General features: G+C 38.7%; 1 protein-coding gene across 5 annotated transcripts in view; it reads right to left on the reverse strand.

Annotated features, from left to right (window-relative positions):
* The window catches only part of LOC140241604 (suppressor of tumorigenicity 7 protein homolog), a 54,560-nt gene that overhangs the window by 25,130 nt on the left and 10,715 nt on the right, over window positions 1-18,715 (reverse strand). For 4 of the 5 annotated variants that reach the window (XM_072321364.1, XM_072321358.1, XM_072321350.1 and 1 more), the window contains exon 2: window positions 610-692. In XM_072321364.1, coding sequence (XP_072177465.1) covers window positions 610-692 — 83 coding nt within the window. Of the gene's footprint in view, window positions 1-609; window positions 693-9,866; window positions 10,018-18,715 lie in introns of those variants that run through there. The other variant, XM_072321371.1, reaches the window with a different exon arrangement.

Below are 18,715 nucleotides of genomic sequence, written 5' to 3' on the forward strand. Positions count from 1 at the left end.
TCTTCTCACTGGTGATGTACAATTTGCAAGCACAAAAGGCAAAATAATACCAAACCAAAATTGTCCAGGATGACAATTAGCCTTCTATGTTAAATGATATATAAGTACAATACTGAAAAAAAAAAATAAAAACAAGTTTTTACAAGAGTCACAGGAATAGAATAACAGAGACAACTTTCTAATGACCTCTTGGTCATAAGAATAAAGTGTCACAGATGAGGTAGAATCTTATATACTACAGCTTTCTCAAATTTCCTTCATCAAAAGATTTTGTATTTACTTCACAGTAATTAAGATTTATGACTTTTTATGATTAATTATATAATTAAGATTTACAACTATTTTAGACTGCTCAAATTCAACCAGTTTAAAATACCGGTTTTGTTTCACTCTCTTGAGGTGACTCTCACTTCAATATTTGAGGCATACACTCCCAATTCCAAACCATTCCAGGTGGTTTATCATATACAGCCGTATGGGTTCTGTGCTCCCTGGTTATACGTAGCAACATAAACAAGCTTTAAATTTGTGAAATTATAAAGAGGGCTAATAAAAAAAGGGGTGCCATGTATATGAACATGAATCCTCATTTGTTGTAGCAGTACTCACCAGGATAAGACCAGAGATGAGTGATGATGTCCCTGTGAGGGCCACATAGAATTTTGGAGTCAGCGTGTTCAGGAACATTGCCACTGAAAGCCAAGACAGAAAGACAGAACACATTGACCAGCCTGATTATTTGTGATATCAAAACACAACATACACATTCACATTGTACCACTAGCACATGTAAACATGCAGACACTAACACACACACACACACACACACACACACACACACACACACACACACATACATTCTCATACACATGATTACAGAATGTGAGCTGGCCGCAATCTAAGGAATGAATTGGGCTGTCTCACTATATCACTGTGCGAAGTGTAAAAATGCATCAAAACAATCCATTTCAAGTTACACTACAGGCAGGAAATATTCAGGATTTCCTCTGGACTTTGGATACCTGACCTGCGCTGGATGTACTCCAAATTCTGAGCTAATGGCCCTGCTAAACTCTGCCTTTGGGCCACAGCAGATATAAACCTGATTAATGTGTTTTCACATACATGTCCTCTGACATACACGCAAGCACTCAAATGTGCATGAAAGGCTACTCATCAATAATTCTGGGTAACTCCTGAATTCTTGCTAGGGAGGAATAAAACTGACACTGACAGAGAATATTTAATTCTCGATGCCCATAATGTATATCAAAAGGAAAATGTAGACAAGGTGTAACTGTACAAAATGTATAGCCACTGTGGTTGTTGCACACTACATTTCACACGTGAAAAAAAAGAACAATAACAACAAACAACTGCGGACAGACTACAAATACATGCACACATGAAACTTACTAAAATTGCATTGCAGAAATCAATTTCCTTCCAATGCTGAGGGAAATTACCCCCCCCCCCCAAAAAAAAAAAAAAATAAATAAAATATATATAATAATAATAAAAAATACTGTATTTTTTTTTTTTTCATCAGGCTCTTCCAAGGTTGAAATGATTGAGTAATCACCAATTTATAAGCTTTGAATCACTAAAAAATCTTCTTGCTACCACAGTGCTTAGTTTCTCTTTACATTCACAAACACACTTATAAATACAGCTGTACACACACAAATATTTTGCACATACACATTGTACAGGTGTACATGTATGTACAGTAGGTATGGACCAAGACATGGGAATGTACAACTGCCAATTCACTATTCTCGGTCAACTTTCTTATACTTAGAGCTCACATAGAACTGTAAAGATGTATTTCAGTAATCCAAAAGTAAAAGCAGACAAAAATGAAATACGAGCTTTAGGCAAAATTAAACGTACGGATAGTGCTGCATGGGTAATTTGATTAATGAAATTTACCAGAGTCCCTCCCATGGACTATGATGCTTTTTCTATTTTCAATAGGAGAAATATGTAATTGCATACATTTGTATGGTGAAAAGGAAATACTGTACATTATAAAGTGAATTTGCTATTGAAAGTGTTGCTACTGCAAAAATCAATTTTGTACAGATATAATCAACAATTGCATTTTTAGGTGTGCATAAAATTGACATGATGGCAAAATACAGTGATTTGTACATGTATGTACAATGTATGGACTTCAGAGGACAGAATATAGTGTTCCACAATGTGTTACGGCCAGACTTTTCTCATCTAATACTACCTACAGTTTGTACTGTGCTCATCACAAGGCTTTCGACAACTAAATGTCTTTCATGGGCAAATTGTTGCTCGTTATTAAAGTTACTGCACACAGTAGGACCAGCATGTGTGATCAGGCATCTCAAAAAGTATTTTGTTTTGTTTTGTTTTGTTTTGTTTTGTTATACATTGTAAATCTCCAGTATTATCCAAGATGGTAGAAGGTATGTCTTCTTTCCAAAAGTTGCAAGCATCTGGCAAAATGTGCACACTGTGATGCAACATGTTGTGGATTAACAAAATGGGACCTACACTGTACACATGTACAGTGTACAAAATACTTTCAAGACACCACTGACCATGACAAAATCTATCAAAACACAAAACAAACAAGAGACAAACAAACCAAGTAGACATTTCCTCTATATGACAAATTATGCACTATTCAAAGGAGTATACAATGTGTAATTTACTATGACTATAAATACTGCAGACCAAAATTGAAGACAAGCCAGTGCAGTACCAATTCAATCATCACAAGAAGTGACCACAATATTAAAGCCATATGGCATTTTCAAAGCTACACTGTACACGTATGTTAAAAGGGACTGTACAGTACTGGTTGAGGTAGGGATTCATGTTTTGAACATTCCTAAGTGAGATAATGAAAAGCCTCTTTTGAAATATGCAAGAGCATGTAATTCTAAGAAGGATTCAAAGTTTATTTGATGAAAATTGGTTTTCAAATGGCTGAGATATCCAAAAAAGTGCTAATAATAAAAGGCGACATGCCCCAACTTTATTAGTATCTCTTTGTTTCACTTTGTTTTTGGATATCTCAGCCATTTCAAAACAGATTTTCATCGAATAAACTTTTGATACCCCTTAGAATTGCATGCTCTTTGACATCTCATAGAGTAGTTTCTGAATATCTCACAAAACGTTAACAGCTAAATCTTCACCTCGACCAGAACTGTACACACCCTTTAAACGTTTTATATGCACACTTCATCCTTTCTCATTGCATCTGTGAATCTGCTCCAGTTTCAGTTTTGCCGGTATGCTTGTACTCATTTTACCCCCTCAACTGTGCTTGAAGAAATATAATCCAATTGGGGGGGGGGGGGGAGAGAAAGCAAGAATCAATGACAAGCACTACTGTATAGGCAAAACTGTACACAGAAAATATACAATGAAACCACTCTGTTGATAATGAAACCCAACAAGATGGATGGTCCATTATGCCAATGACAGTTGATCAAACTGTGGCATTATGAATCCACTTATTACCTTTGATACTGCCATCCTTTGTGCTCCAGGAGGAGAGAGTGAGAATGAATGGAGGACCCTCTTCACATGGAAGGTTTAATACAGAATACTGAGCTCCATTTTCATCCCCTATTACTGGGATACATTGGTGTGTGTGATGTGCAATTGTACTCTGTATAGATTATTATGCTTTTTATCGTCAGCCTCACAACATGAGGTTTCATGCATAAAACTTTCCTTAAAAATAAAGAAAGAAAAACTTGCATTCTGTGAATCTGGTTGAGTTAGTACATAGGGCCTATAAATATACCTAAAAGTTGCAGAAGTTGCAGAAATCTGATGATTCACATTCAAAACAGTATCAGAAAAATCAAGTCAACTCTGAAATACTGTAATTTGTACGCAACATGAAGTTACATTGTACACATTGTTATTTAAAGTTCTTTCTCTCATATACATGACACACACACACACACACACACAGAGGAAGTGGGTCAACTATGTACATAATTTGAGCAGACTCTACCACAGATGACGCTTTTTTCCTTATCACAAAAAGATTAGAATCACAAAAAATTGTCCAGATATGAAGCAAGCTTCTGTCAGCCTCCTGACTTCTCATTTTCACTTTCTTTAATTCTCTCTTCTTCTCCTTCCATGTTTTGTTTTGTTTTTGTTTTGTTTTTGGTGGGGTGCAAATATTCATCATTCCAATCAGAGATTACAATTGCACTGTCTTTTTTTCCCCCTCTCTTTCTCTCTCTCTTTCAGGCACCAGCCCAGCTTGTCAGCATGTGTTGACCTTTGATGACCTGCTTTCCCTAGCCTTGTGACCCAATACAAAGTTTCCCAGCTAGTTGAAGTTAACTGTCATGATAAAACTACTCTTCAGGTAGATGCATCAAACTGTCCCTCTAATCCCCATGCATCATCAGTACATGAGATTTGTTTACCTCAGCATGTCAAAACACTGGATTTTCCTGATTCCAAATGCTGTGCGAGGTGGTTGCAATACATAAAATGTACAATTTATGTGCCAACCTAAACAATATCATAACAAATTTTAGCATCATCCAAAGAATACCTGAAGGCTTCTTGAATAACTCCAATGTGTATGTAGTGTTAATACTTGGGAATAAATAAAAGTTGAAAATATCTCCAAAATTTCACTCACAGCTGCAGTAAGATAATGAAACAACATATTTTTTTTTTTTTTTTTTTTTTTTGGGGGGGGGGGGTAATATAATTTCATGACATGGGTCATCACTTTAAAGGATTAACCACTTCCCTGCCAAATAGCATGACCAACAAGGGTTATTGCTCAGTCTCTCTCATTATACGATGTTTATTAACAAATCTTATTAATATTGTGCAAGAAAGCATTACGGCATCAACCCTATCATGCAAATAAATATGAGCAAGGCTTCCTCAAAAGTCAATGTGTGTATGAAGCGAAAAGATTGATCAGCATGAATTGACTCCTCATGCAGGTTTTCAAAGGGGCATCTCACGGGGTCACAGGTTTTAACAAACACCTCAACACGCAGGCATTGGTTGCCTGCTCTATAATGACTAACATGCACCGTGCAATTATAGAGTTCCACCCTGGGCGCATGAGCAGAAATTATGCACATTGGACAGGCACAGCACAAGGGTAGGCCATCTTCATCTACAGTTGTATACATCTGAGATGGCCAACTCACAGCTGCAGACTGCCGTAAGCAGCAGGAGTATGTCCACGTGCAGTTTATCTGTCATCATGCTGTGGTGTACCATTTATTTAACCAGGAAAGATCCAGTTCAACTTTCAATGCATCCTCTGACTTGTGTACAAGTATCACTATGCATTCACCGCAAAACCTGGTGCCTGCTACACTTCCTTGATAAATGAGATGGCACGATGGTTTTGCAAAGACAAGGTTGGGTAGGATGGTTACATGTTGACTTCATCCCTTAATTATCTGCCTGGGACAGATGGGTTTAATGGGTTTGATACAATATCAAATGATCAAAGAAAAAACAGGTCTGCAGTTCGCAGTGACTTCATAATATGATTTTCATAAATTTGATGCAAGTCTCAAATTGAATAAAGCATCCAGGATATCTTGTTTACTGACAGGTATTCAGAAATTTGATTAGAACTACTTTTCAAAGAATTTAAAATTTGTTTTTAACTTGTTGTCTGTAGTACAGTCTTCTTGCCTCATAATATGAAAACACCAAGCTGAATTTATCCACAGCAAAAACAGCATGTTGCTGTAAATGTACCTACATTGTAAATGTCATGAATGGCCAGTCAGTACAATGGTATCTTGTGAAGGCCATTGCATGTGATGTGACTGATACTTTGAGTATACCCTACATTGTATATATGATAATTCACAACAACAGCAAACAATTCCTACTTTTTCTTCAATGATCAGTTTCTTACACCAACTATCAAAAACTCCTTTATACAGTGTACACATCTTAAAGAGTCAGGAAAGCTGGCTCAGGGATCTATATTCGAGACACTCTGTGACGAATTGTGTACCCGAGTAAATCTTCATCACTGATCTCTATGAAAGTACACACCTACAGCATGAAGCCAAAGAATCTTGACTGGGGTCGACTATGACCAATGAGGGTACTCTTTGGGTGCGTTTAAGCACTCAAAAGCAAACCAAAGCGAACTGAACTAAAGCGTACCGTACTGAATTGTACCAGATTTAGAGCGTTCGAGCACTCTGTTGAGAAAGTACTGCATACCTCAATAGTCATGAGTTATTTTTAGAAGAGGTCATGCATTTAATTTTGTAGCAAAAGGGTCACTCACCTGGCATGCCTGAACTACTTACAGCTGTCCCAAAGAAAGAGAATGACATCATTGCATTATGATGTATGTGCATGATACACACATTCTTTACATGCGAACTTTTGGTACGCTTTTGGTACCCTTTTGGAGCACATCAGGAAGTGGTCCACTTTTGGCTTGGTACAGTACGGTACGGTACACTTTAGGAGCGTTCGAGTGCTCCTCTGGCGCGGGTACGGTATGGCACAGTTTGCTATAGGAAAGCGCTTGAACGCATCCTTTGATGCACATACTGTACGTGTATTCACTGACAGGTGTTTTACACTGTACATGGTTTTCGAATACCCTGGTAGGCAGCAAATGAAGATTGATTCGATCGGACCAGTCATGTTTTTCCATGCTACTGGGTCTCTAGTATGTAGGTACAGACATAATTCAATGTACTTTATTGTCCACACCCATTTCGACAATGACTCTTTTCCACAGAGAGCGTTCTGAAGTTTTAGCTGGTAAACTGAATATACTCATACTTGTAATATATACTATCTTAAAAAAAAATATAAGTAAAAAATGCAGCAAAGAGTCACTTTTTCCTCGCCACATAATAAAAATCAATAATAATGACGAAAAACTCATCAACCTGTCTGCGAGAAGGCCATTTCTATGGTAAAAGCACAAGACCGTTATCATTGCCAACCTTGATTTCAGCTTTGCTCAAACCTATTTCTTCATGTCTCTAATTTTTTTGTGTCTTCCTTACAAAAAGTTTACCCATAGAAAAATATTACATTATGTTCATAATGTTCATATTGTGGTACTTATGTCTGGTAGAGTCTCACAAAAAATACACTGCACTGTAAAAACTACAAAAGTGTAAGTCCAGTATCATTAGGTATTCGTAACACGGGTGTCTTTGCACACTTGAAGCATTAAGCTTGTAAACTACTACAAAGAGGCAAGATTGATATCCTACAGAAGTACATGTACATGGATAATGCTTACATACATAACTGACACATTAAAACTGGTGTTTTGAATCATCACATGACCATGAAAACTCAAGTCTAGTGCTTAAGAAGTCTAGACATTCGGTATAGACATCCCAACAGTACCTTCTCTTGTTAGTTTTAATAGAGAACCAATGATCTTTCCTTGTAAGTGGTGAAGTAATAAGAAGTAGGAATCTGTTGGGATTATTGCATTGAAGATTTTGATCATATTAACCACACAATCACACAACCACTGCTCATTTTTATGTGTGAGAAGAGATTTGCAAATTGTACACCATGCTCTCTCAGACAGGGCAATCCAGGGGTTTAGAGGCCACACACTGTTTTGACTCTGACACTTATTGATATTTTAGGTTACAGACATGTTTTCTGACATGTTTCAGCTTTTCAATGATGCCATCACATACCAAGGCTATCAATAACAAAGTTTATGTCATAAATATTGCTGGATAACTAAAAATATCACAGAGATACCACTTCGCTACTCACTCGCTACTCCCGATGCCAATGCACATTATGCCTAGCATACAGGCATCATCTGAACACTGAAATTAGCTTGTCACTTTTGTAATGTCAGAAAAAGCTGGAATCTACAACAGTCTTGAACTGGTCAGGTCCTGGTACTGGGAGACAAATGCTGCAATTTCTCCTTGGTAGGTTATTATTCATTTGTTCTCTACTTCACTCTCACTCTCTCGGTCAGAGCGACAAGAGAGGAACCAAAAAACAACAAAGGAACTTAAAACAACTGACGAGGTAAAATTGTTCGATTCTCCCGACAGTTCAGGAGCTTTATAAGAAAGGTAGTGTATACAACCACATGCGTGTGTCTTTACCATCTAGCCACTTGCGTGTGGTTATACATGTAGCCACGGCCCCCATTGCTGGATACAGCCACACACGTTTAACATGCAATGCGAATAGGCGATAGGCCTACATCATTAATTACGTAAAAACATGCAATGTGTACAATGTGTGGCCAGCTACACACAGCAGGGTTTTTGTTTGTTTGTTTTGGGGGTTTTTTTGTGTTTTTTTTAAGGCCAAATCTGCATCATAATTTTCATCATTCACAAGGAAGCTTACTGGTATACAGTTAGACATGCTTATTGTAAGAATATAATTCTGGTTAGTGTCACCTAAAATATCATCAATTACAGGCTGCGTTCATGCGAAACTAGAATTGCATTTGTAAACACGTTTAGTCGCTAAACGTGTTTAGTTGCATTGCTTTCATGCGATTTTTCCATTTAAACGCGTTTCAAAACGCCAATCTGAAACGCGGAAGAAAGGGCGTTTTGAATCATGATTCTGCCAGAATTACGATCGCAGAACCGCATGAACGCAACCAGGATTTCAATCATGATTCTATGACGTCATTGTGCGCTGTGCGCATGCGTGTCTCATGGGGTATCCCACACACAGCTTCTAGTTCTGTTCGCGCGCTTGTGTACGTCTTATGAATCGTGTGTTTTGGTACCATACTTGCACTTGTTTGTTTACATCAACGCCATACACCCGATTCTCTGCTAGTATCTAACGTTAACTGTTTAATATAATAATACATGTAATTACTCTCCGATTGAGTTGATAAAAGTAATGGCTGCAGCGCTGTGTCTACCAAGGGAAACAATTGGAGAGACGAAGAATTAGGATTATTCCTCGATCTGTTCCTCGATCTGTAGACTGTGGGCAGAGCCTGAATGCCACAGCTTATCGTAAAGTATTCACCGAAATAAAAACGTAAAGGCCTGTACAGTTGGAATAAGGGGGTCTGGCTCGAATTGCAGAGACGTGGTAGATCAGGTCAAATTGCGCAGTGCGCTGCGCAATGGCAAAGGATGAGCTGAGCCAGAATCAGCATTGCGAACCCCCTTGAATGCTCTTCCGCTGAGACCGTGATTTGAAACGCCTTTTTGAATCATGATTCATGTTTGTGATTCTGGCTAAGAAATTCGCATGAACGCGGCCTAAGTCACCTGGAGGTAAAAACTGTTTGTGTGGTCTCTAAACCTGGGCCCCCTGCCTGCCCTGCCCCTGGCCTGGATACCCAGACTGCCAAAAAGATGCCAAAAAACTGCCAAAAAAAAAAATAAATCCATTATTGCTGATTTTATAATGGAAGGCACTTCAACAAGTTCAACACTACACTTCAGCTTACAGGGCAGGAAGGCCAGAGGAAACTCTACTCCGCATTTAATACTGCCATACTGGCACTAGAAACTGTTAACTGCTGGTGCTGCTACGCTACAAAATTAAAGTAAGGAGGCAGATCATAACTTTTCACTTTCTCTCTCGAATAGCTCAACTTGCACTGGCTTGTTTCTAGGCACACAACCACAACCTCCATTGCATTACATTATATTAGTGACAGTTTATAATGGGGACATTCATCCATCCATGCACTTCCACCATCCACACCAGCACACAACGCGACGGGAAGCCATGCAGCATGCACAAAAACAGAGAGCACGCACCAGCTCCCAGCCAGCGACCCAGACAGCATACACAAGACAGACGGATAGCCGACAGAAATGTCCCGATGAGCGACAAGAGTCCCATTCATTGTTGCTTACCATTCATACTTGCTTGCAAATTGACAAATCTTGCCCCTTCAGTCTTAAAGGATAAACACCAAAGAAGTATTTGATGGGAAGATCATCGCACCGTAGGGTAGAATTCAGTGAAATTTAACAGCATATGGAATTTAGTCGCAGACACCGCAGCAATTTTTCAGGATTCATAAGGAGACGGTCAAAGGTCAAGCTGTGAGTACGGAGAGTACGCGCGTGCATTAGGGGGGATCAGTTGGTTTACGATCGTTGAATTGAGTTGGCTACGTGTGTCCGTACGCGCCGTCAAAGCGCTATCCCATCCTGTACCCATCCCGTTGAGCGGAGAGAGAGACGACTTCTTTAATATCTGGCATGATTGTGTATTGTTTTGGACTTCTGCAATGAATAATCATTGCAATCTACAGTAAAACCTGTCTTAGCGGCCACCTGCTTATAGCGGCCACTGAAAAATCCCCGCATGAAATTGCTGTATTATAGACCCTTTATACAGCGGTCACAAAGGTCCGTTCACTCTGGAGCAGTTTTGCGGCCGCTCATTTTGTATCCCGTGGTAAATATCTAACTGCGTACCACAAAAAGTTAATCTTCTTTTACTGTACGTTCACTGCGTGAACTCTAGCAGGGGCAGGACGGTAATCACGATTACACAGATAATTGGGGTATTATGATTGACAAACACAGCTCTTCGCCGTGAAATGCCGTCTTACCACTAACTAGACAACTTGCCGCCCTGAATAGATGAACAGGCAAAGACAGATCCTAATACAGTGTATCAACATCCTAGAATAATTTTACCAAAAATGCTGACTTTATAGTGATTAAAATTCCTTTGAAAAAGGACAATAGGATACTTGGGGGGGGGGGTTATGTCAGCTTGGCACATTATCGATCCCTGCGGGGGGCTCGAACTCGCTCGTGAACCCCATTCAGGCTCGAAATGTTATTCTAAAAATCAAAAGGAACAGAAGTAGGCTAAAAACAAAATAAAATAAAATAAAGCAAATTGCGCAATAAAAAATCCCCATATCAAAGCTGCCCATGCAAACTGATTTTTTTTTCTTTAAGAAAAACATGCGGTATAGGCCTATCAATGCTTTTATACAATGCAAGTGTTGTAATTAAAAAACGGGTCACCGACTATACCGGCGGCCACCTGTCTATAATAGTGGCCATTTTGTCGTTTCCCTTGGGTGGTCGCTAGAGACAGGTTTGACCTATCTAATACGATATCATTGTCCGATGAAATTGCAACCTGAAAAAAAAAAACTACTTTATTTTGCTATTGTAGGGTGCTCTTCCACTTTATGTTCAAGATGACTTATATTCCGAGAGTGAAATTGGACAATAGATCAGAATTGTAGACGTTTCATCAAAATCATTTTACATTGTACAACAGTGAAAGCGTTTGCTGACACGATTGTATAGACACAGTAACTGTTGCAATCCGCGTGGAAGAGATAAGTCTAAACAACTGTATTGTGAATAGTATGTGAACCTACAATTCTCCCTGTAGGTTCATAAAACTGCAGTATACCCTGAAAATTAAGTTTTTGTTCGTTAGCCATAACCCTCCTCACCCCCCCCCCACACACACACATACACAAAAAAAGGGGGGAGGGGATCAATGCAAGATTTATTGCCACACAATACAATTTTGAGAGGGATATTAAATCACCAGTCAAGTATCTCCCCAAGTATCACGCTAAAATGGGACTCAGTGGTCTTTGGAACAGTAAGCGTGGATAGTGCAAAACAAGCGTGTGATGCCATGATGTTTTATAATTTGTACTTTAATTCCACACCGGCTCTGCTTGAGTGAGGGGGTAGTTTTGTTTTTATTTTTTGGTTTTTTTTTTTTTGTTTTTTAAATGAGCAAAGAAAAATCAGCAATAAAGGGTGCATTAAAATCGGACTAAAAAAAAAAAAAAAAGATTTACAAGGAACTTAGTTTGACAGAGTGACCAGCAATCGCATATAATCTGACAAGATAATGCCATGGATTATACCAAGTCTCCATTGTTAATATATTAACAAAAAAAAAAATATTCACTTCATCTCTCCCAGGTGCAGGGGGGGGGGGGGGGCAAAGAAAGAGAAACAATTATCTTGCATCTTTGCATATTTATAGGATTTTTGCCAGTGTTGCAATAGGGAGCTTTAGATTTTAGACGCGCGGACTTTCAGAGGGAAAAAAAAACATGTTCTGAGCGTGCGCAGAAGCGCGCGTAAAGTCATCTATTTTTAGCTTGCGTCGCCTGAGTTTTTCACTACGCGTACTGGGCTATTTTCACGACGGTGGTCGTCCGCACAGTTTGCGACGTAGAGAGCTTCTTCATGCACTGATCATATGGGGGCGCGATTTTATTTTTTATACGTTTTAGTTCGGTGGTTGCGTCCCAGCCAGTGCCGTATATTAAAAGAGACCTCCGGATGATTTTCAGATTTTTACATTTGAACAAGTATAGATTAGTTATACTGAGGACAGAGTTTCAGAATTCATGATAATTTGGATGAAGAATAAGAATATTTTCAAAATTTAGAACAAATTGCAATGAACAAGGATGATGACATGGCAGAGTCACCATAAGAATGCATGAGTTGGGGCTCAAGGAAGCAGAACAAAAGAAGAAGGCATGCATAGATTATACACAGGTGAACTCGCAAGCAAGCGGCATTGTAATGGAATTACACTGATACATTTCTGAAATATGTGAACCTCCTATGTCATCATCCTTGTTCAGTGTAATTTGTTTAAGGTTTTTCAAGGTATTGTTTCTCTGCTCAAGCACCACGATAAATTCCACAAATCTATACATGGAGTTGTCTATTTATGTCCTACATGATGTGAAATTATGAAAATCATCTGGAATGTCCCTTTAAGAGAGTCTGGCCAACTCGGTTTTCGGCTTAGGTGTTTTGAAGCCTGTGATTGGTCAAAAGCTTGTCCCGTGACCTACAGGCGCCATGTCGTTACCAAAGTCAATCACGCGGGCGCGAGCAGAGCTCATACGCAGTGCCCATTGTTCATTACGCGCAGCTACGCGCTAATATTGCTTGCCTTGGGGACTTCCCCTGAATATCAGTCATGGTGCAGTGGGGATATGATTGTCATTGCCGTAAGTTTGTCAACTTTATTTAAGTATATAGAAGGTACAACACGAAAGATATTTTGATATCTTATTGCCATAAACTGAAGATTAGTCATGCCTTCCTGCGCAGCATGGCGTTGCGCGAACCGACCTGGCTCTTCGTGTAATGATGCACCGCTTTCCGACAGATCCAAAACAAAGAAAAAGCGGGAAATCAGAGTGCGACGGGAAAAATATATCTGATTTGTTTTCTTTGGATTCCTCGCGGTGTCTTTCAGACTATCCAAGTTTTGATTCACATTTGTATGTCTCCGCCATAACATACGAAAGTGTCGCCTGAGGCATTTGTTTTGGTCGTCCGTCCGTCCTTCCGTCTGTCCTTCATATCGCAATCAATATTGTGGACACCGTTTGAGGTAATGAAACTTGACATGACTATTGTATGCTTGTGTGAGTGGACGAAGTTTTGTTTTTATCTTATAGGGCTTATAGGACCGTGATTTTCTCGTGATTTTATTTTATTTTTATTTTTATTTATTTATTTTTTTTTTTTGGGGGGGGGGGTATGGGAGGGGGGTAAGGGTCAAGGATCAATGTCAGGTAAAATGTAATATTAAAATTCTACTCTCTATTGTTGAAATACTATTACCCATGCAGTTCCTAAATACCTTGGAAATTACCCAATTCACAAACTTAAAACCAAATATGGTACACGTATTTGCATGCCATTATTACTACACAATGACGCGTGATAGGGAAAGATTTTGGCCATGATGGTCAAAGGTAGGTGAAAATACTAGAATGACAGAATTTTCTATATACTTTTAAAATAACCGTTGAAAGTATTGCCATGAAAATAGCATTAAGTAAAAAGTAGTGAGAAGAAGTAAGCAAAAGTAAAAATGCTCAAATTCCTTAATACTTGCTCTCTTAAACAATAAAAGACATCCATTCATACCTAGTTCAAGGAAAGTAAACATTCGACGCATTAAATTTAGTGACAAATTTGCCATTTTTTCTGCCAATTATGTGAAACTGTCGTGTAACATTGTCAAGACGTACTCTACACCTGCTAAGAGAACAATGTAATATGGCGGAGGAATACCGGTCGCCATTAGGACATCTTTATTTGTGTGGGTTTTTTTTTTTTTTATTAGATGTCACTGAGGATATCCCTCATATTATGTTATCCAGGTAAAGTACTTGTGCTTTCGTTCAACATGTCTTTTTTAGATATTGTTTTTAAACAATTTTAGATCATTTTACATATACCTTAATATCGGTGACGTCACTTTTTCATGTTGTACATTGTACATAGGTGTATTCCTTTTGAATTACATACTAATCGGCCTTCATGTCAGTTTCATACATATATGGGACTGTGGTAATTGATGATTACAATGTATTTACGTGGGAAACAGTAATAACTGTGGAATTCGTCTATCCTCTGCACAGCTAGAATTGTAAATTTATATAATACATCATGTTGTTATACAATATTCTTGTTCCCTGGACAACTTGCTAAATACAATATACATAGCATACAGTCTAGTGAAAGTTTACGATACGACTTACTGTGAATTCTTCTTTTATTTTCACAGCAATAATTCATCATATTTTATATTCAGGAATTATGTCCTTCAGACAGCTTCCCTATTATTTATACGGTATACCTGTGTGCTTGTGTCTATTTGAATGTGTAAAAATGATTGATTGTTGGCTTTGTTCAACATGGATGGAATGAAAGGATGTCCCTCCCTCAACCTACCCCCTTTCTCTCCCCCCCCCCCCCCCCCCCCCCCCCCCTCTCTCTCTCCCTCTCTGGGCAAGAGAAAGAAAAGTCAAGCAACACCGTGCCTTTGGGACGCCTGCGCGTACACACTTAACCCTCCAAGCGCACACGCTAAAACCATAAGCGCACTGTACGCTGGGTAACGACATGGCGTCCAATTTATGAGTTGGCCAGACTCTCTTAATATACGGCACTGGTCCCAGCGTAATCTAAAGCTACTTTTCCACACGACGCAGGGAGAGGAGAACGTCCAGCGCAGGCGTCGGCTCAAACGTCCGCGCGTCAAAATCTAAAGCTCCCTAATAACCCGGTAATGACGTACTTATCGAAATTCATAATAATTTATAGAGATGGAGGCGTGCTGTAGTTGCTATATTGTAAATACAACAATGATAAACAAGATGTGTTTTTCTTTTATTTCTTGTGTGTACCATTGTGAGACAGTGGATGACATCATCACCCTCTAGTTAATTCATGGTGGTCGCAACCAATACAAACGTTTTAGTGAACACAAGTGAACCACGAGTATAAAGGGGCTCATCGCTCACGTTCAATCAGAGGCTCCGACAGTTCGAGCCCGTCAAGTGGAGTGTGATACATGTCCAGGCAGATCCAGGAATTCCGTAAAGGGGGGCGCCTTTACAAAATTAAAGGGGGGGCACGCACCCCTCCCCCATTTTTTTTCTTTTTATTTCTTTTGTTTTAAAGGGACTGTCCAGTACTGGTTGAGGTGGGGATACATGTTTTGAACATTCCGAAGTGAGATAATGAGAAACCTCTTATGAAATATGAAAGAGCATGTAATTTTAAGGATTCAACGTTTGGATTTGATGAAAATTGGTTTTCAAATGGTTGAGATATCAAAAAAAAAGTGATAATAATAAAAGGCGACAGGCCACGCCTTTTATTAGGATCTCCTTGTTTCACCTTGTTTTTGGATATCTCAGCCATTTCAAAACCGATTTTCATCAAATAAACTTTTGATATACCCCTTAGAATTGCATGCTCTTTGACACCTCATATAATAGAGTGGTTTCTGAATATCTCGCAGAACGTTAAAGGGACTGTACAGTACTGATTGAGGTGAGGATTCAGGTTTATGACATTCCTAAGTGAGATAATGAGAAACCTCTTATAAAATATGAAAGTGCATGTCATTCTATGAGGAATTCAACGTTTATTTGATGAAAATTGGTTTTGAAATGGCTGAGATATCCAAAAAGAGCGATTCTAATAAAGTGTGGGACCCACACTTTATTACGATTGCTTTGTTTTACTTTGTTTTTGGATGTTTCAGTCATTCCTAACCCGATTTTCATCAAATAAACTATGAATTCCTCTTAAAATGCTATGTTCTGTACTAAATCATACGTGTTTTCTTGGTATCTTGCAAAAAGTTAAAAGCCCAATTCTCATCTCCACCAATACTGTACCATCCCTTTAAAAGCTAAATCCTCACCTCAACCAGAACTGTACACACCCTTTAACGAAAAAAAAAAAGGGGGGGGGGCGCGCCCTGTCCGCTCCCCTGGATCCGCCACTGTGATAGTCCTTGGAGTCCCTGGACATGCAGGATGTTTACCTCTCGACCTGCAAACGGCGACGCTGAGTATGGAGTAATAATGACAGCGCCCTCTGGCAGAGCAGTGGCAACAGTGAAGAGACTATACCCTGGGTAAACAGAGATATTATTATTATCTCATAATCGAACTTGAGATAACAGTCCATGCGAACTTTGTGTACAGATGATTTCAAGCCCGATACTAATGAAACTTCGGACCCTCTCTTCCTCCGCTAGTTTATTGAGCATGGTGTGAAACTGCAATTTAGTGAAAATGAGAAAGCCAATGATAAGCCTTGGGTCATCCTTTGACTTTATGAAAGTAGTTTTAAAATAATGTACAACACCTATTCTATAAACATCACCTCAGGCTCCTTATGCTGCGATGCAAGCTTATGGCACAATTTGAAGAAAAGAAAATAGGCAAAAAAAAAAAAAAAAAAAAAAAAAAAAACCTTTGAGTCGTTATTGACGATCTTATCACGGATACTTGCAATCACCCAAGACCCCTGTGTAGAGTTCTGGTCGAGGTGAGGATTTAGCTTTTAACGTTTTGCGAGATATTCAGAAACCACTCTGAGATGTCTCAAAGAGCATGCAGTTCTAAGGGGTATCAAAAGTTTATTCGATGAAAATCGGTTTTGAAATGGCTGAGATGTCCAAAAACAAGGTGAAACAAAGAGATGTTCAAAGTTGTGGCATGTCGCCTTTTAATATTAACACTTTTTTTGGATATCTCGGCCATTTGAAAACCAATTTTCATCAAATAAACGTTGAATCCTTCTTAATCCTTCTTAAAATTACATGCTCTTTCATATTAGAGGCTTTTCATTATCTCACTTAGGAATGTTCAGAACATGAATCCCCACCTCAACCAGTATACTGTACAGTCCCTCTAACGTCATTATTTTTTTACCATCATTAATTTTTGTATAGGCAAACTGTTTGTTTATTATAATATTGGCCCCATCAAGAGCATTGAAGAATATCTCATTGCTGATAATCATCTGGTGTTCTCAACATACAAACTTTCATTATAATACTCTACTCGCTATTTCATGGATTCCAAAGTTTTCACTCATCTTCTAAACAGAATAATTCATATGCTCACTGCGCGCTATGATACGATATTATTGAGTGGTATAGAACTCCCTTGAGAACGGTGAGAACATGCTTGCCGAATCGTCGGGACTGGGTATATAGGCCCTTTTCAGGGCCAAACATTAATAACCTACATAGAAAGAATACGTGGTGTACCGTTAAGCCTTTTCTACCACACAGCGGTCCACCGCCACGGAAGCCTTCAAAGATTTCATGATACGATATCACATACCATTATTCTTATTTTGTTTTAATTATTGAATATAATTAATATAGTACTGACCATCATCGTATCAACATCAATTAACATCACACCTCAACCTTCACCCCTCTACTTAATATTTTCTTGCTTTCAACATCATTGTAATTATACGGTTATTTTTGAACTGACGAATCTTTGTGAAGTGAGATTTAATATGACAAATTTATATTAATACGTTGCGATTTCATGATTTGGCTCAGTAGAAAAATGAAGCAAACAAACTGCCTGGTAATGCCTTTTTGGCCAGTAAATCTATTGTTTAGTTAACTCTCATTCAAATAAACAAAGAATTCATTGGCCACAAATGTTTTACCAATTTTTTTTTCTGTTTATTGAGTTAATTCTTCATCTTGTCGCAGCCAGGCACAGTAATGTTTTGACGGTTTCCTTAGTATAGAGTATAATGAAGAGCATCCACTGCAGCGATTAAGTTGAAAACGACAGTATGGACGTTGTTTCGCAATACAATGTATTAGTTCCATGTATAAACCTATTTGAGACATGCACATATCCCACACGTATATAAAAACACGCATCATTACTAACTTATTCCTCCCAGATCTCATTACGTGAAACGAAATGTATTGCCCGCATTTCCTCCCCGTTGAGGCGGCTGTATATAGACGCTCCGCGTGTCATTAGCCCATGCAGCCAAGTTCCGTGTACAGATAATTATAAAGATCTCCTCTTCGTGCACATGAGGGACTTCTCTTCTTGGGGTCAATTACAACTTTTATTTACAAAAATAATTTGGAAAAACATCTCTGATTTCTGCACAAGTATTTTCATCTCACGGTATACTCTTCATCTATAAGTGTCGGGTGTAAATGGAGTGGCTTCGAAGCATCATCAACCGGGAAAGGGCGTGGGACCGGATATCCCCCACCAACTCGAGGAAGCTTTTGCATTTAGGACTGCAATAGTACACGATTTGGTGCTCACTTTTTTTTTTTTTTTTTTTGGAAAACTGTCCATCGAAAAAAAAAAAAACAACAACAACTTAGTCCAAGGAGGTGGATCGAGCGGGAAAGGGTAAAAGGAAGG

This window comes from Diadema setosum, chromosome 2, assembly GCF_964275005.1.
Source record: "Diadema setosum chromosome 2, eeDiaSeto1, whole genome shotgun sequence".
Lineage (NCBI taxonomy): Eukaryota > Metazoa > Echinodermata > Echinoidea > Diadematoida > Diadematidae > Diadema > Diadema setosum.